This window comes from Haliotis asinina, chromosome 12 (genome assembly GCF_037392515.1).
Source record: "Haliotis asinina isolate JCU_RB_2024 chromosome 12, JCU_Hal_asi_v2, whole genome shotgun sequence".
In the NCBI taxonomy this organism is placed as follows: Eukaryota; Metazoa; Mollusca; class Gastropoda; order Lepetellida; family Haliotidae; genus Haliotis; species Haliotis asinina.
In genome coordinates this window covers 35,246,177-35,266,853 of record NC_090291.1, presented here as the reverse complement: position 1 = coordinate 35,266,853, position 20,677 = coordinate 35,246,177, and the positions used below count along the sequence as shown (strand labels likewise).

At 41.2% G+C, this 20,677-nt stretch overlaps 1 protein-coding gene across 1 annotated transcript in view; it reads left to right on the top strand.

Annotated features, from left to right (window-relative positions):
- The first annotated feature begins 14,849 nt into the window (after positions 1-14,849).
- The window catches only part of LOC137258227 (sodium-coupled monocarboxylate transporter 1-like), a 42,135-nt gene continuing 36,307 nt past the window's right edge, over positions 14,850-20,677 (top strand). The window contains exon 1 of the mRNA XM_067795817.1: positions 14,850-15,682. Within this exon, the coding sequence (XP_067651918.1) occupies positions 15,347-15,682 (336 nt within the window). The 5' untranslated portion in view covers positions 14,850-15,346. The remainder of the gene's footprint in view (positions 15,683-20,677) is intronic.

The window sequence follows — 20,677 nt, the reverse complement described above, 5'->3', positions numbered from 1 at the left end:
ACGTGACTTTGATGAGCACACCCTCGACCAGTCACTTCACTATGCCCCGTCATGTGATAGTCTTGATAACCAGTTCCCCTTCAGAAGACCCCACAAGTTCGGTTACACGAATTTCCAGGTCTGTTTTTTCACTCACCGTGAAATGCTGACCGATAAACAACATAGTCTTGCCGAAAAAATCTAAAAAAATAAAAGAAAAATAGATAAACAGCACAGTATTGCAGAAAAAATCTAAAAAACATGTATTAAGTTTTAACGGAATGAATTCGCATTATTTTTGTACCTATCAACATTCAATCACAAGTAGTGAGTGAGTATGGTTTTATTCTACCATCTTTCCGTCGATTAGTTCCGTCGAATGACACCTGATTGTGCACCATAAGTATATTTTAATATATCCCTAATACACATATATGTTGTTTAAATAGTTCCAGTTTTCTTAATAATCATCAGAAAATTGAATGGAAATCATATGTGTATAGCTGTGATGATTTCCCTGCTGGTAGATAAGTATTAAATCTTAAAGCAATTCGATTTTGAACGGTTTTATCAATCAGGATTGTCATGATGTGCGTGGATGTCATGCAGCACGAATATCAGGCACAATGATTGTTGCAATGCATGAGTTGCAATGCATATCAGGCGCAATGCATGAGTACAGCATGTTACTATAAAGACCCAAATGAATCTCACAATTTTATCCATGATCTTTGCAAGCACTGTACACGGAAATGAGACGTCTCAACGCTGCCGATCGAAATCAGGCCATTGGACGATTGCAAGCGGGCGAATCAAAGAGTGAGGTGGCAAGGATCTTCAACGTTCATCCTAACACAATAACTCGATTGTGGGATCGATTTCGTCAAACAAATTCGACAAATGACCGTCCAAGATCAGGAAGACCTAGTCACCACACCTGCCCAAGATCGGTACATCCTTCGTGGCAGCTATCGTGCCGCCCGGGACACAGCACAAGCACAGTTCGGAGCCCGAAGAGTGTCCGATCAGACAATCAGGAACCGTCTCCGAGAAGTGCCAAAAGTCCAAAAGTTGCCTCCTCCTTGACACGACTACATCGACGTCGACGTCGACGAGTGAGATGGTGTAACACAGTGCTGCCATGAAACCTGGCAAACTGGAGGCGACCTGATGGCAGAGACCTACAGACGTCGTGATGAAAATTTTGCTCCTAACTAACTGCATCAGACATGTGGAAAGATTCGGTGGAAGGAAGTGTTATGTTGTGAATAGCGATCTCATACACCCGCAGATCGGAACTTGTGCTTGTCCAAGGCAATCTGATGGCCAATCGAAACAACGACCACATTCTCCATCCGCACGTCCTTCACCTTGTTGACCGTCAACGACAGCTCTCCCAACAGGACAACGCCAGGCCCCACACAGCACTTGCCACCGTGGACTACCTGGCCAATAACATCATCAATCCCCTCCACTGGCCCTCCAGATCCCTGGATGTAAACCCAGTCTAACACCTTTGGGATCAGAGAGATAGACGGGTACATAGACGTCGTAATGCACCACAGAATCTTCCAACCGTTGTTCCACATGCTGCAGGAGGAATGGACAAGGATTCCACAACAAAACATCCAACGACTGAATCGATCTGTACCCAGGAGGTGGGCAGTGGTAGCAGGTGGAGGTGGTCATGCTGACTTCAACACCACATGGTGGACATCAGTAATTACTATGGGTTTTGCGTTTCTGTTTTTTCCCCTTTTTTTGAAAAGTGTATTATTATTATTGTTATGTTTTACAGATCGAGACTGAAATGCCGCAGAGCGAGTTCGGGTAATCCTGGCACAGTCAGGCTGCTAAATCTCATCATCAGCTCTGGGCCCCCGCCCCCTCAACACGCAGCCCAGACAGCGAATGGGACTTTTCCCAGGAAACACTGCCTAGTCGAACCCACCAAGAATTTTCAGGAGAATATACAGGCTCTCCAACACTGCAGCCCTCTGCATTACCCAACTGTCAGAACGGTTGTGCTCCCGGTACTCGTCCACAAGATGATTAATAACTGCTCCCCCTTGTAAATGGACCGATCCATCATTACTTACCTTGCCACATTTCAGATGAAGAGTATTACATTTGTTATTATTACAAGGAGAACACATTCTTTCAAAATGGTGTCTCGATGTCATCAATGTACAGGAGATGAGTAAGAGGTGTTAGGGACCTGTGTTGTGAAGGTCCGGGATGGTAACCCGCCTTCCTAATCAGCAGAAAGCTCAAGGGATTTAGAGACAAACAAAAAAGCAAAGGGCTGAAGGAATCCCCCTAGAAAATTCCCCTTCTGATTGGAATAGAGTTCGAAGTCTGCACCTGCCCATGCGAGTGCATCTCTGTAAATGATGTTATTGGAAGAGAAGTACGATGACACGAGGTTTGTCAACCGCCCTGTAAATAATTTGTATTGTGTATTCAAACGTGTGATAGGGCGAAAGTTTTGGGGATCAGTCAAGTCCCCTTTTCTGGGAATAAGTAATGTGCGACCTTTCAGAACATCACCAGGAACCTTTGCAGGAACACCACATGTGTCCACAAGAGAATTAAAACAGTGGTTGTCCCGAAGTTAACCCCCTGGATGCCGAGTTTTTTTTCAGGCGCACATTTTCATAAAGTTTGAAAAGTGAACGTTGTGCGAGATTTGCGCTCGCGTGGTCCTGGATCTGCGTACGGCTATGAAATTGCACAGACATGTAGGATATTTGATTTCCTATCCGTTGGTATAAATATAATTGCGGCTACCTCAGGGGTTTGAGAAAGAGACACTGCTAAAAGTTGTCCAAAACTTTTGTGTGTGTTCAAAAACAGTAAATTTCTCAGTTTTTTATCATGCACCAATAAAAGCACTCTGCTACGATTTTTTTAATTTGGCATCTTTACGGGAAGTGTCAGCGAAGAAAATACAGCTTGATATCTGAACGACATAAGTGTATATGAAATGGATGTATGTGCTAATGCATAACGTCATACTCACAAAATCAAAAATGACCCGCAATAAATGTCAAAAATCGATTTTCTACTATGACGTCAAACGTCGACAGAGAGGTCATGTACGTATAAAGATAAGGGGGCATAACTCAGCTACGGTTTACATTAGGTCAATGTAACTCCGATCACATGGAGAGAATTTGCTGTGGATATGGACAGAATATTTTCGTGATGTTTTGTTCACAGTGAACCAAACTATTCCAACACAAATTTCCCCAATGTGAGAGGATACCTTTTGGTAGTTTCACAATCTGTAAGACAAGATGCAAGTGTACTACATCAAAAATCAGGCAATAGCGATTTGGATGTCCCTATCCGATACATATTTTAGTTCTTAGATTCCCATATTCTCCTGTTTGTGTATATGTATTTTTATTAATTTTCCATCATTATTAACGGAGTAACAGCCACATTTTCAAACGTAATGAAATAACTGAAAATAATGCGACATTTTAGTTGACGTCACAGCATGTTTTGTGCATTTTGTGACGTCGGAAAAAGACTACTCTGGTTGCTGATTAGTATATATCTAACCCTAATTTCCACTCAATGTGTAAAAGATTTCGGCTTCTGTGTCAGAATTCAACACTTTTTAGCCAAAATATAAAATGAATGGTATTATCACTGAAATAGTGTCCTGAATATATCAACAATTACACGGTTTTACTACATATCTTATTGTGAGCAACACGCGAACCTGCCTAGCATCAATTTAGCATAAATGAAAATTTCACAACACCTGAATGTTCATTGAGTATTCATTTAGGAAAAAGACTTTTCTTCTCATGATTATGAAATCAATTCCCTTCATAAGTATGCAATGAAAGGTACAAAGAGATCGATGTTTCAGTAAAGAAGTATTAGAAAATGGACGTAATGCTTGTCCAAATTAAGACTTGACCTGATGTATATATTTTTAACAATTTCCGTATAAAAATTGTTTGAGTTAGACATTCTGCCATCAGATATATTTTAATCGCATTTGAATTGACTTTATTATCGAAAAACAATGATAATGAATCATGAAACGTTTTGACAAACTCGCACCTGGTCAATTAATATTGATAATAGTTTTGTCTATAAAAACGACACGAACCAATACAATGAACAAGACAATTCCTCTAAATAGTAGTATGTGTGTCCCTACATTTGATAAAATGTACAAATCATTTTCATTAATATTATCCGTTTTACTTATAAGTTGGAATTAAATCGTTGTTTATTAACCTGTTCATATGAAACTGCAATATTTGTCCCAACGTATTGAATATTGCACGTCACGGGAACTAAAGCACATGTTGCAGTAATGGCTACGTGTGGTCTTCCAACACTTGTGTAGAGGCTTAAAATGTGGTATAATACACTTACTTAGACAGTTTCCCATGTAAATATTATTCAAACAATCAAAAGCTTTCAAAGAATAAAAACGGATACCTTATATCCACACATGATATGGTGTTGAACATGGATATACGTAGATTCTGAAATCAGTTTCATGAAAAAATATCTGAACGATGCGCAAAATATACATCACAATACTAAAAGTGCAATCGGAATGGTATGGGCATTGTGTTTACTCTTGTTCAACCGACCTTCACCTCAAAGAAATTGCCTAATATGTGCAACAATGTTGACGTATGACATCACTACCGATGACCGATTTCTTTCAAAATGGCGGCTTCGCTGAGAAGGGTACACAGGATTTTGCGACGACATTTTGCTTGATTCAGGGATCTTTTGTATATAAATGTGAGATGTAAGTAATCAGAATTATTCTGACTATCTGTGTATTGTGATATGTTCTTATCGTTTACATTGTAAATGACGGAAGAAGCCAGAAATGCCGATAAGTACCGTTGTCGTTCTGCGTGATTTTGCGTCAGTCATGGCGTCACGCTGCACTAAAATTTTGACAGTTTCTTATGAATTACCAAATTATTTCATTGTATCTATTTTCAATTTGCTATTTTTTGCCACGATACTCTTCCCCTGAATATACTAAGCGTATTGAGCTATTGTAAGCAATGATTAGAGGGCTGGATGTTAGGAAATTTCCGAAAATGCTACGCATTGTAAAATTGGATTTTTTCTTTGTTTACATTTCAGTCAAGCGCTGTCTTTCGAGCACAGCGTTCGTTTTCATACAAAGTATATTTCGTTTCGTTTTGTCTAGACAGTTGGTATTGGTGACAAAGACCATTTGTAATTTGATTCTAAGATATATGGGGAATTCAATGATGCATTTGTCGCAGCTAACTATGAAGTATAGATGATGTAATGGGCTTCTCAATACCGGCCTTCTCGAAACGTGATTTAGTAAACACTATCCAATATGGCGGAAAGCGCACTTCGGCGTTCGTGTAAGTGTATTTTCGAAAACATCCCAACCGATTCTGGGTACATCGGTGACGTTTCAGAATTATCATTCCGGGTTACATGAAAACTTGATATCAGTGATCATTAATATGCTATTTTTGAAATTCATTACTCCCAGTAATTATCCGATTTTCACATTTCAAAACATACTGCAAATAACGCTGTGAATCTCGATTTTGTACAGTTTGAAAAATGGCGACATTTACGAAGAAGCCTATTTTGAAAGGCGATTTTAAGCACTTTCGCTTGGTCTGAGATAATAGTGGATGGTATCAAGAAACTGGGAATTTTCCGCAGAATTCAAAACTGTGAAGTATTTATATATGCGTGGTATATTTAGAATTTTATTCGACTTCAAAGTGAGGTGTGAAGAGGAGGGACATATATGTCCCTGTGGCATCCAGGGGGTTAAAGCCTAGCCCCTCTGCACGCATATAAAGTAATAATTTAGCATTTGTGTCGGATGAATTGAAACACTTAGAACGTCCATTTGACGTCTAGAAACCGGTGTTTGATTGTATGAAACATACTGAGAAAATGAAAATATAACATACGAAATAACAACCCTACAGACACGTCGTTGAAGGCGGTCGGGTGACGTCATATAAGAGTTCGGATGACATCATATAATCATTCATGATGTCATAAATTAATGACGTCACAATATGTTGTTCTTAGCAATTAAACATTGGAATATTATGTAGCTTATTATAGCTCGTTTACTCATGTCAAACAGCAAATGAAAAACCTTTGGTTCAATGAGGTCAACGTACAAAACAGTTTCGGTGTTTGAAATCCAACACGAAACGTGTTGAAGGAGCCTTGTTAAAGCCAGATACTCGCATATCGAGTTAATCACCAATATGTTCCGTTTTTTTGGGGATCTAATTGCCACCACCGCCAGTCTCCTGTCAAAATATCCACAAACGCGTGTCAAACTCCCGTCAGTTCTCGTCATTGCCTGTACCGAGGTCGCCTATGTTTGTACATGTATAATATAGATGCCTATCCGATTACAACAACGTAGACTGGTGCTAGTGGATATAAAGAAAGAAACACGTATATATGTCAGTGTTGTAGAATTTCTTGGACGTTTATCTGTTTACCCATGCTGCCATGGTCCATGTTTTGGTTATAGGAATTTGTCCACAATCTCTCACATTTCGGAATATCATCGGATGTGTTGATGGAAACATGTCATTTTCCCTCCCCAAATAAGACCTTTTCTTGTCTTTACCTCAACTCTTATGTCAAGAAAAACAAAGTTTACTAACTCGTTGAGGGCATTCTGTTGTGAAGGTATATTTCCCCCGCAAAGGTTAAGGAAGTATAGTCCACACACTTTAACATGTAAATAAAGTCTTTAAAATCTTTAAGTAGGTTCATGGCATCTGAATACTTGGAATCGTATCAATAATGTAAAAAAGAATACACTAAACGACACTCCAAAAACCACATTCATATTCAGTAATGCTGTTTCCAGTGACATTTACTTGTAACTAGACATGAAAAAGAGTATAAAATATCCAACAGTTATATTAGAAATGGTACGTTTTTTGCTGTGGCGTCATATATTTAGGACGCTTAAAATTTTAAAAGAGAAGCTCCGTGGTTAATTGATTTATATTCGCTGAAATATTGACTCTTGCTTTAAACATCATTAATTTTTTGTTATGTAATTCATCACGTGAATACAGCTGTAGCAAACAGATACAAGTCCATCTCTGTTTACTGACTTTTCAAGAATGAAATTAACAAGAAATGTTAATGGAAGTGTTGCGGCCACAAAATGCTGGGATTCGAACGATAGACCTTCCGCCTTGTCCACATGACCAAAGAGGTTAACCCATGTCAGTAAGTTGACAAGTAAAGGATGTCAGCTCTGGGATGACTCCACGCCCTGCTATTGAAGGGTGCGGTCTTAGTAAACTTAGTCTCAGTGTTATTCGTTACACTCCACCACTGAGTCTAACAAAACCTAGTAGAAGGTCGTGTCAGGTAACCTTTGAGCGACCTATGACCGTACAATCAAACACATAGATTCAACCAATCAGACAACAGATACTATACTAATGGATCGGAGGGACTTACGAAATATTCAGGTCACTGACACAGATCTCTCCACAAACAGAAAATCCGCATATAAGACAGTTAATTGACCTGCAGTATGTACGCTTTGAGGTTTCTGTTGACATGGTTACGATTAGCTAATATTTCCGCAAAATGACATCCTTGAATATTGCCAAAAACATTATTTTCAGCGACAGTTTACTCACCGTTGTCATGGTTGTAACGTGTGCCGTGTGCATCACCCGGAAGCGAACGTACGCTAAACAGCATTCGGAATCGTTCGGGTACGAACCTTTCCGAGATAAAACAAAATTCAAAAAGTATGTGCGAATGTCCACTTTCGCGACATTCGTAACTACTCGACTCGACTCGACTCGACGAATGTATCACCCTTCTGTATGAAGTAAAACATAACTGGACACCGTTCTTCAAAGTGATCGTCGCGCTTCGAATATTGTAAGTCAATGTTTAAGTATCCGAATTACGACCGCTTTAAGGAACGGAACACTGCGACACAAAGCCTTCGAAGAATTACGACCTATCGTGACGCTGTTATGTTTCATTACACAATGTCATTCAGAAAGGGGCAAAATTTAATATATATTATATCTGGGATTACACCTTCTTAGTAAAGTACTAATTCTAGTACCTTTTTGAGTCCCATCCGGGATTCGAACCCGCACTCTCAGAGTCAGGCAGTTAATCGCATCTATATCTTATGGTTTTCTTTGTCACTTGATTACACTTCTCTGAACAATTTCTATATTGTTCCCAGTGACCTCGCCAAAAAAGGTATTGCCGTATCTCATTTCGTCTTGCATCTTCAAGTATCGGTACTATAATAAGATGATGTGTAGGTAGAGACTTATCTTTCAGAATAATCGAGCGTCTCCATTATATGTCAAACAGAGTCCAATTTCAATCTTCCTCCTCAAAGTACCTAACCAAGATTTTTTTAATAATAATTTTTTACAAGTTTTATTTTGGGGAGATTCTTTCTTTTACTGCTACTCACAAACTTCTAAACCGCCAATGTAACATTTGTTTCCCTCATTTACAATAATAGAAAAAGGTGTTTCACTGGAAATAATAATATCCGTATGTATCCATTTGGATGAGTGTTATTTGATTGCACTCACGTATAATCAGTGCAACCTGCAAATAATGAGGTGTTTGTTCATGCAAAGAACGAGTGTGTCGAAGAACGAGTGAGAACGCGTTAGAACTGGTATTCAGCTATCAGAATATAGCCAGTTGAGTGAATGTTATTTTACACCGTTCACGGAGTCTGGACCGTTCACTGATTCACCTACTCACTCACCCATCCATTCACAAAGTCATTCACTCACCCTCCCACTCACTCACTCACTCAACCACTCGTTCACCCACTCATTCACCTACTCACTCACTCACCCTCCCACTCACTCACTCACCTAATGGTGAGCAAGTATCCCATGCGCTACACTGTATATCCGGCGAGGTTATTATCCCCAGACTTCTTACAATACATGACGGTGGGAACAGACCAAGATGGTTTACATTCCTGCACGACACGGTTCTACCAGACATGGTGCAATTACATCTAGTTGAGTTGAACATTTCGTTGTCAAGAATCCCGTTCACAAACTACCGATATCCCGTCGCGAGGGGCGTCGTTCACGAGGCAAGATAACTGGCTGCTGCAGCGTTAAGCAAAATCCAATCAAAGCACGGCGTTCAACATATGCGTTCTCGTCCGTTAATCATGTTGGTTCTTGTACTCGCAATGGCTGATCAGGTTGCCGGTGAGCCACGGAACTTCCTAATGACCGTCACGCTCATCTGCTATACTCCATTCGGGCATTTTCCACACATAACCGTTCCTGGATACTCACGTCATATTTTCAGATCCTATTGTTTGTTCCCCTTCCATTTGGAGCTAAACTCGAGCTAATATCAGGACTTGAATTTTCTTTAACTAGATGTTACAATAAGATTGTGAAAACAGTCATTTCGTGAAATGACTAAACATTTCAGCCATTTCGCGTCACTTTGTGTAACAACAATCAGTATATTGCAGTTATTTCATGAAATTTCAATTCATCTATATCTGGTGTACAGGAGTTTGTGAGGGCTGGCTGTTCTGGATGCACCAAGTACATATGACCCGAGAGGTCAAATGGCACAAACGGCAAGTCGAGCTAACGTCATTAAATAGGGGTGCAGTGAATGTTATTAATGTTGCGTTCGCGCGAAGCATGCATACATCGGAAACATTAAACTGTCTGTAAAGAAAGTTAGGACAATGCTGACCCCTGTACTCCACACATCGATGAATTGAAATTTCAGAAATGACATAAGTATATTTTTTTTTTATTGTTGTTCCACAAAATGACGTCAAATGAGTGACCCTCTTAGTTATTTCACGAAATGACTGGTTTCACAATCTGGCTTACCAATCTGACTATATATGTGAATATCTTAGGACATCTAGACTTGCTTCTTTCAGCGCTTCAGCATTACTGAAATGGCTAGGCGGAAAGAGGCTAGGGAGTTCCGGATCCTCACGAGAATGGAAATTTAAATCTTGCAAACACATTTTAATGCCCCTTACATATTTTTCAAGACTGCCTGAGGTTTGTTTTGCGAGCCAAAACCTTCGCTGTGCCCGAAATATCATCTTCCACTTCATACGAAATCTGTTTCAAGGGGAGGGAAGTTGTAATTCTCACCTGGCTTTGCTGAATAAATATTTATGTTATAACTGAATGAAACCAGGTGGGAATGACAACTTGTATATACAAACAAGCAGTTCATGATTACCCCTACCAACCAGAGACAGTGTCCCAGTTTCACGTAGAGCTCCAATTACCCCGTCTAGACCTGCACGGAAATGAGGCTTCAGACAATTGGACACACCCAACGTTATCGCGTTAACGATTACTTCGTTGAGCGTTCCATAACAACAGATATATAACTGCAATTAGGAGCTATTCAAAGATCGTAGTAAATACCCATATCATCTTTAACCCGTCAACAATGCGAAGCCTTTGGTAGTTAATCTTCAGACGTAACGTTGCAATGGACCCAGTACGGCTCCAGCGGCCAAGTCGATCTACTTCGCCCAGACATTACACAAATATCAGCAAACATAGAGTACCTGAGTTCGGCAGCTCAAAGACAGACGGTTAGAGTTTTTCTTTCTTGGTGTAAAGACTCCATCTTGACTGTATAATGAACTCACAACAAATGGTATCCATTAAGAGAAAGGCGCGCGGCATTCTACAACCATGTTGTGTTTCAATACACGCCGATGTTTTTCCGTCGTAACCGGCTCGGGCTGACATACATTATACCCCTTCGCGATCCCCACTTTTACGCATTTATGAGAGGATTGCTGGGATAAATAAACAGGTTAAGAAAGGGATATGTTGCTTTGCTTTCCCCCCGTGTTGACCTTTCATAGGGGCAAGGGGTGTTGTTATCTATCATCTAATTTGCCGCCCCGGGACCCGGGATGACGTCTGCGCTTTAGAGTGTGCCGACGGTTGTACGTAAAGAATACAAATAAACCAAATTCGTATGCGTTTTGTCAAGTTACAATACGTACAAGCGTCTTTGTTCGTATGTAGGGAAAACATGAATATTATTGAGATGTGGGTGACAGGGTCGACTGGTTGTTTGGGTTTGAACCCCAAAGCTACCACACCAAAGTGCAGACGCGGGGTTGGCATTTAACGCGGGCAAATCTCTTCCTTTATTTGTAACCGTGGCATGTTCCCTCAGTGTGCGATACAGTTTCCAAAGTTTCCTAGCCAATAACTATGTCTGAAAGTTACTAGACCACAAAAAGAAAAAAAATCACTAGTCCGAAATTTGAATGTTGACACGGGTATCACCATTCAGTTTCTAACTTAATATGACCAGTGAAGGTCCCGTGGAAGAATAGGCCTTCACCAACCCATGCTTGGCACAAAGGGCGACTATGCTTTTCGTAAGAGGCAACTAACGGGATCGGGTGGTCGGGTGGCTCGCTGACTCGGTTGGCACATGTCATCGGTTCCCAATTGCGCAGATCGATTCTCATGTTGTTGATCACTGGATTGTTTGGTCCAGACTCGCTTATTTACAGACCGACGCCATATAGCTGGAATATTGCTAAGGCGGAGAGAGTGATATATTTGCAAAGTGACCCCATGACTATTCACTAGCCAATCGACATATATATACTAACCATGAGCTGGCTCGCCAGTGGCTGTTTCGTACACGGTGCTCTCTCCCGAGTGAGGCTCATTCCATGGCCTAGTGGAGTAAACGGTTGTTCGAGGGTCGGTGTTTGGATCCAAGAGTGGATTATTCTGGAAGGCGTCAACACTCTTGAAGATTCGTTTTAGAACTGGTCTTCAGAAACCCATGCTTAAAATTGTCCTACCAAACATACTTTATTTGTACTTTAACTTTCATGCGTGGTACGGCAATCTTCCTCTTACAATGAAAAAAACACGCCTGACAAAATTGAAAAAACATCCATCAAAACTGGCGGATTCTCTTTCAAACCTTTTCCTTTTCAGTATGATCCAAGGCTCAAATAGAAATCTCGGGCCATTCAATCGGATTCATCACACTTTTTTCATAATTGTAATAATTTCTGTCCGCCGTTTTCAAAAGACTTTTGTCCCATAGAACCTAAAACGTCTTAACCTTCCTCCGAATTTGTAATAGCGAATTCAGTGACGTGTCACGAGCTAATGATGATTATATCATGCAGTTTGAGGTCTGATTCATCAATACATGTATATTGTGATCAGCTTGACATAGCGTGTATACTTGCGTGAGTGTGTGTGTGCGTCAGCGCACACACACTATATTCGATCTTTGAATGCAAGACAGTTTTCCATTGAGGGACATTTAAGTTTATCTTATTTTAAGAGCAGATCGATGTCATAATGTCATTTAGAGGTTTGTCTGCACTAGGTCCAATTATTTACTCACCGTCGTCATATAGCTAGGATATTGCTCAGACCGTCGTAGTATAGCTGGGAAGTTGCTCAGTGCGACGTTTAAAAACAAACAAAAAATTTAAAGAAATTAGAAGATTGTACTTGTTGTTGCCCTGGCTTTTGACATTAATCGAAAAACAAGGACCTGCTTGTGTCGCCGTCAGCATACTTGTTGTGGTACTGTATCCATGATAACCCCGGTATGGTAATTCAGTGGGCGATATAGAACCGACGAAAGTCCGGTATAATACAGGAAGGAAACATGATCACGATGCTGAATCCTGTTTCGATCTGATTATGTTTCCCAGCTTGTCAACACCATGTCCGTGTATGCACATTTTAACAAAGACCTGTGTCACTTCCATTCAAGCTGACGCGCCTTGCTATATCTGAAAAACTGCTCAGAGAGTCGTAACGAGATACATTTGGGATTAAACCTTCTCGGTAAATATGTCACGTTTGACTACTTTCTGAATGGCAGAAGGAGATTTCACAATCCAAGAACACGAAATCTTCTCTCAAGGGATGTATGGGCAGTGGGTAGCCTAGTGGTTAAAGCGTTCGCTCGTCACGTGGAAGACCCTTGTTCTATTCCCCAGATAGGTACAGTGTTCGAAGCCAATCTGTTGTGTTCGCCGCCGTGATATATTGCTGGAATATTGTTAAAAGCGGCATGAAACTATAGTCACTCACTCAAGTGATGTAAATTCTATTCACAGGTACAGATTAGTACAGAGTAACTCCTTCCTCACTAAAAAGTGTCTAACCAATATGACAGTTGCTAACACCAAACGTGAGGATGGTTTTACGTCGCTTTCAGCAACATCACAACAATATCAGCAATTACAATAACGGGCGACATAGAAATAGACAATGTACCCCGTTGGGAAATCGAACCCGGGTCTTTCACTTGACGAGCGAACACTTAATCCACTAAGCTAACTTCACCACCAAGTTGCCGTTTCGACTGCACGGGGATGTAAACTCACTCGGCCTGATTCACCACCATCTATGAAACACCACAATATCTCTTCGGGTTTCCCTCCCCTATTAAACAGACAGTTCTGGATTTATGTAACAGTTACAGAAATATTAAGGGGCCTTAAAGAACCCTCCATAAAATATCGATCAGTATCTTCCCAGCCTCAATGTACAGGTAGATCTGTACCTTCGGCGACGTTGTCAGCGACGTGAACAGCACTACACCGGTCGTTAGGTTCTATACACTCACCCAGGGTGTGAATCGAACAATATAGGGTTGGAGAGCTCATGCTGGCACCCCTTCAGCCCACCCCCATCTGGATACACATATGTAAATGGACTATGTCAGTATAACTGTAAACCGGCCCGAGGATTTTTGTATCAGCGCAGGTGCATTTGACAGTCGCGGTACAACACTACTGTGTCACTCAAATGAATTGGGCTGTAGAATGGATTACGATGTAAGTAAATCTTCATCAAACACTTCATTCTTACTTCGTCTGTTGATTGGAAAATCTGACAACATTGGAAATAAACTCAATTCTTCACAACATACACCTTCAAAAAAGCCTCATCCAGGTAATTGGGATATAACACTGGCTGCCAAATAGACCTCTCTCGACCGTGTAGCAGGGTAGTGTTAAGAGCTTGCGCTCGCGCGGTGTTCAGAGCATGCCGTGAACTGTCCACACACAGCAGACGACAGGTGTGCCTGACTCACGTCTACCGTAGCAGACGATACAGGTGGACTGACTTCATTCGAGGTAAGCGGATGAGTACAATTCACCGAAATACTACAACTGTCTGCTTCCGTATACAATACAACAGCTCGAGTCGAGAGCACCCGTATCCAAACGCTAGAAGCAGACGGCATGTCAAGCGGTCAAGCGAGGATGAACTTTTTGGTGCATGATTGTGTGTGTTGTAGTAATAATGGAGATGAGAGTTGGGAATTCCCCCAGGGCAAGTAACACGGACGGGATTGTTTGAGTGGAGGTGTGAGTGGGATCAGAAATAGTGCTGGATTCGTCAGAGCCTCACTGGCGTTCGTGCACAGAGGTTAAGTTGAACACTTACTGGTGTTACAGCGCCTCTTTTGTGCTTATATCGACTCTGTCCACATGACATTTAAATTTCGTTTGTAATTTCGAACTTTCTTCTCTGAAGACCAGGACTTGTTGATTCGTGAGAAGAATATTTTATACAGTTTTGTGAGGAAAAACGGACTTCTCCGAACAGGGACAAGATTTAACGCGAGCTTCCTTGAAAGTGAATGTAGTTTCCGTACACCTAATGGGTATCGTGGGAACACGGAAAGAAGAACATGGGAAAAGGATAATTCATACGTCGAAATAGTGCTTTGATATTATCTGCTGTTATGGTGTCAGAATTTCCTAAATCAAATTTTGCCTGTGTGTAGGGGTGGATTCCAGCAACAGCGCCCCGCAATCAAAATGACGTTGTAACATTGTGAGCGTTTGTGAAAGTCTAATCAGAATATATCTCTGGAGAAATTATACTCAGGTGATGTAATGTGATTACATCTGTGGTTACAAAGGAAATGTGTATCCACGTAGTGATCACGAAGTGTTCTGTGAATATATATTAAGGAAGGCCCAGGATTTCCTGCTGCTCAGCCCGTGTTAATGCTGTATCACTGGAGACGAGAACGTCACTACCAGAAGAACAGAGCAAGCGACCAATCAGTACCCTTGGAATACCAGGACATGTGCGCTTTTAAAATTATGAGATATGTCTGAAACTTTTGAAACTTTGGGAACCGAGTTACAAATAACAGGCAGTTGTCTTGGCCAATCGGTGTTGATCTCTGGCAGTATCATATGACGCCATATGCGGGAGACAGTTTCAAAGGGAACCTAAAGGATCGCCAAAAACTGTTACCGTAGTAGAGGACACTTGTGACGATGTCGAACAGATTCGGATGGCACGACTACTTAGTTCTGACGTTGATGTTGGTAGTGTCGGCGGTCATAGGGATATATCATGGCTGCCGACGAGGAGGACAAAAGACAACGGACGAGTACCTGTTGGGGAGTCGGGACATGAAGTTCCTTCCGGTTGCCTTCTCTGTCCTGGCTAGCTTCCTGTCCGCCATTACGGTGCTGGCGGTACCCGTGGAGATCTATTTGTTTGGTGCTGCGTTCTGGGTGAATGCTTTGTCGTACTTCATATCTGTCCCAGTCACTGCGCATGTGTTCATCCCACTCTTCCACAGATTGAAGCTCAGGAGCGTCTACGAGGTAAATGTCCAAATTCATAGTCCATCTATTCTTAAGTGTATTTTTTTAATCAAATAGCTGCGATGAAAACTTTACACAATGCAATGTTATGAAATATATTATATTTATTAATTATTAGATCTAAGTTTATCATTAAGAGACTACAGTGTATCACACATTCTGTATTTGTAAGAGAGGCACAGTGGTCTTTCGTCTCATACATCACACATCACTTAGCAGGGTTGCATCCCTTGGTGCTACCATGATCCGCTGATCATGGTTCGAATCTGCGATTCACTTACTGTATGATCTAACGCCTGCCAGCATCTAGATCCATGGTCGTGTTTGTCACCTCTGTAGTATATATCATGGTCTTTCACAACTTACTTATTACAGCTTGTTCAGCGTGACCTGAGCTAGCCTACATACCCACGACCACAAATAACACAAACGACAGGTCGAGTTCATTAAATAGGGGAGCAATTGCATGTTATTAATGTTACGTTCGTGCGAACCATAGATACATGGATTCGTTACAGAATTTATCCCGGAAAACAACACTTCTAAAACAATGACCATTTCATTTTTAATTGAATTGCTTATTCAGCAGATACACAGACAGCAGTTACTTTAAAAATCCGAATCGCTGTCGCTATTACTCTCTACATCCAGTTCAGGTATCACTGGAAACACCAGCTGCTGCTGATCGCAGCCCGAATCCGAAACAATAAACCATCTGTAGCTTCTTGTTTAAAGAAAGTTTGGACATTGCTGACGGTTTTTCGATACTGAGATGTCAAACGGCGATCTTGCCTCGGCTGTTCGGACATGTTGACAAGCAACTGACAAAGATGCACAATAACATTCTCTTCCCACAGGGGTTACTTGTGTTGATGTGACATTTAATGTCTAGCTTGTCCGTTGTCAACGAGGGTGATAGGGACGCCAATGAACCGTCATTAGCGCATAGAAGGGTCTAGTTTTCCCGAAACCTACGGAAATTGCCGAGATCTTACGAATTATCACTTTTGAAACAACGTCGCTGATTGCACGACTAAATCTGATTGCAACCAATCACGGATCCAGAACACTCGCAAAATGAAAGGGCCGTATTAGAACCGAAGTTCGTGGGGATGATATGACAAGTAACCTCTGTGGGAAGAGAACGTCACAATAATAGACCCAATCCATTATGACACGGTTTTAAAATGCATCAGTATTCACCTGATCAGATCACAGAATGTAAATGTAGGTGAAGCTGTAGGTGAGCTTTACTGATGCACCACGTTTCATAATTCATCATTCATGACAACAGGATTTATATATCAATGGTATTACTTGACGGTAATATTGAACATAAGCAAAGATGTATTGACCATTTATGAAAAAGAAACGTTAATTAATGATATCAAAAGCTTGGCATCTCCCTCCACAGCATCGTCAAACGTTATGTCGCTGTAAGGACTCACAAAAAGCACGTGGGAAACGAGCGGAGGTCACAGAAAGGCCCCTCTTGTGAGTTAGTAAAAAGCGCTGTCACATTAAGCGCGGGACTTTGTCAATACCGGCTCTTCACAGACTATCTAGTCCTCTCAAGTCGTGGAGTTCTATACGCTTTTAATAATGTAAATATACATTAAACGACTTCAATAAAACCAATTGTATTTGAATGTATACCGTTGGCAAATACTGCGTTCCCTCCGCACTGACGGGAACATGCATAGATAATGGATTCAATGTAATTCCCGAGAGAGGGCAAGGTTCAAGGCCAACGTGCACCCACAATGTGAAACGACATTAAGGGTAGCATCGTATTCTATAGCTCACGGTAGTACGTAATGTTTTGAGAGCTACCTCACGATCACATTCAGAGTACGGCAGAACCACGTCAGGTCTATTTAAGGAAACTATTGACTTTTGAAATATATTTCATGCGGGGATTTGTTACAACGTTAAATTGTTGATCCGGCACTAACTGAATGCTACGTAATGAACGCCAAGGTGGGTGTACATGTACTGATATGACACGGTTTATGGTGGGATCTAGGTCGGTCACGTGGGTTTCCGTATAATATCCGACTGTAGGGCTCTTACCGACGATCGGTTAATGGTGAACGTTTTTTTTTAGCAGCACTGCTATCCTGTTTTGACTGTTTTCTAATCACGAGTGAGTGAGTAACTTTACTTTTGCACCGCCTGTAGCAATAGTCCACCAATATCGCGGTGGGCGACTCCAGAAGTGGCCTTCACTCATTGTACCCATGCGGTGAAACGAACCCGGGTCTTCCGCATGACGAACGAATGTTTTAACCACTGGGCTACCCCACCGTCCCGATCTGATCACGAGGATGAAAGTCAGATCACGAAAATGTCAAAAAAAACATCAGTGTCGCATTTTTACGGTAGTTAAAAATATTTTGTTTTTCTTGAGCAAATGTTCAATGTTTTATCTCAAAAAATGTTCTGGTAAACTTGTTGACCAGATGGTATTCGGGAAAAACTCGGCGACCCCATTTAGAAGCCTACGATTTATTCCAATCTCTGCTTACACCAAGGTCAGAGAAGGAGTAGTGATAGTGCACAATTTCACTGTCAACAACGTGCGCTCCTAACATGGCATCATGGGGCGGTGGGGTAGCCTAGTGGTTAAAGCGTTCGCTCGTCACGCCGAAGACACGGGATCTATTCCCCACATGGGTACAATGTGTGAAGCCCATTTTCTGGTGTCCGTGATATTGCTGGAATATTGCTAAAAGCGGCTTAAAGCTAAAACTCACTCACTCACTAGCCTCGCATCGCTCCGCATATATTCTGTACGCTTAAACGAAGAAGATATCTGTTATAAAATGCTGATGTCAATGAAGACAAGTCAATGATTACGGCTGCTATGAGATCGAGCTGTGAAATGTCATAGTAACAAGTAAAATCAGTTTAAATAAATTCTTTTTTTTTTCTCGCTGATAACATAATTTTGGTTTGAGGTGATGTCGTGTCCGGACGTAATTCTGAGGACCACTTCAAACACAACTCGGCGTGGACATTATATTTCGTTTGGCTGGGTTTCCTTTCGGATAAAACAGTCACACTGTTTTATCAAAGAAAATATAGAATTCTGGAGTCTCATTAAAATCTTCACTCCGGTTCATCGTGCCTTGCATGAGGCGGAAGCAGTACGCAAAATAGCTGCTGGCCCGCTAGCATGGCTAGTAAATATCCGGTCGGACCAGTAAATCTTAAGTCACTGATTCGACTGGCTGGAGAATTTTCATAGGGTCATTTTGTAAATACTAGTATATCACTCTCTCCGACTCATTAAGTTATATATAATTATACACTTTTAAATCATGTAAGATTATGGCTTGATAAAAATGCTCATCATATTAGCAGCTTAATGATGAAAGCCATTTCCACATTCAAAATTTCGGTAGTAACTTTCAGGCATTGCTGGTCCGACTGACTAGTAAAATTTGGAAACTGTTTCGCACACTGGTGAGGAGAGATCTAATCCCGCTGGGATCTTACCCGGACTAAAGTATTCACAGTTATGTAGTACCCTTGAAGACCCCGGTTACAGTTTGTCTTCAGCAACCCATGCTTGACGTAAAAACCAACTAACGGGATCAGTTGGCCAGACTCGCTGACATGGTTGACACAAGTCATCGTATCCCATTTGCATGGATTAATTCTTATGTTATAAATCTCTGGATTGCCAAGTACACTTGGACTCTTCTATTCGCAAACCGCCGCAGTTTAATTGGAATATTGCTTAGTGCGGCGGTTAAACAAGCAAATATCTCTTAGTTTTACCTGTAAAATAAAAAAAAAATCACAGAGCTCACAGGTTGGATATTGTAATACTGACTGTTCTCGTCATACGCTTCTGAAATAACTAAGCTGGAATTAGAGCGTTGTTAGAGCAATGATATTCCCCAGGGAAAATATTATCATCGATCTGTTCCTTTGGTATCATGATTTATCATTCTATGTGCATTCGATTATTAAAATTTGGGAGACCCAAGTCAACATCAGGTTACATTTCTGACAAACGGCGATGTCTGGATTCAGTCTTATTAACCCATGTTAATCACGAATTATTTAAGATAGTATGCAAAACAAAATCCATACGTGAGTTAACAGGCATAATACAACATGGCTGCCGGATGAAGAAGCACAGTGTGTACCACAGTATCACGTAACTATGTGACATTAACAGGTGTTCAGAAAGTTTGATTGGTAGGTTAACTCTGGACTCAGCAGCATTCCAGCTATATGACGGCGTTCTGTAAATAACTGAGTATGGACTAGCCAATCCAGTGATCAACAGCATGAGCATCGATCTACGCAGCTGGGATACGATGACATGACATGTGTCAGCCGGGTGAACGAACCTGACCCACTGATCCCTTTAGTCGCCTCTTACGACAAGCATGGGTTACTGAAGATCAATTCTTATCAATACTTTGGTCAACCGACGTTCGTCGGAAATGAGTTACTATGAATATTAGTTGTCCGGTGCGCAGTAGGGGTTCGCCTGGGGTGCTTTGAAATTGAATGCAAACACTGATTGAATAAACGTTACAACGAGAACATAACGTGGACTTGATCTGTACATGAGGAGAGAGTGAATCCGTCGTCCCCTTCCCCTTGCCCAACCGGCCCATTTTTAATTTCCGGTGTAATTTCAAGGTTATTGGTTTGTGTGAAACTGAGACATTGTCTCCGTGTAAATATGATAAGTATTTGTGAAGTGAGGACTTGAATGAAACTTTCTTGCAAGGACGTTTTGCCTTAGCACATACAGTCCATGTCTTCTAAACGTGTCGACATTCTGAACACGTCTACGTTTAGGGGCGCAGTGTAGGTGGTCCTTAGACTGTGTGAAACGTGTTCACATAGAATACATTAACTTGTGTTCCGTTTAGGATTTGTTCAGTCCTGAACTTGTTTAGTTTTGAATGTATCTTGTTGGCGTTTATGCTCTAAATCCATTTTGGAATGTACCTAATTGATTTAAAT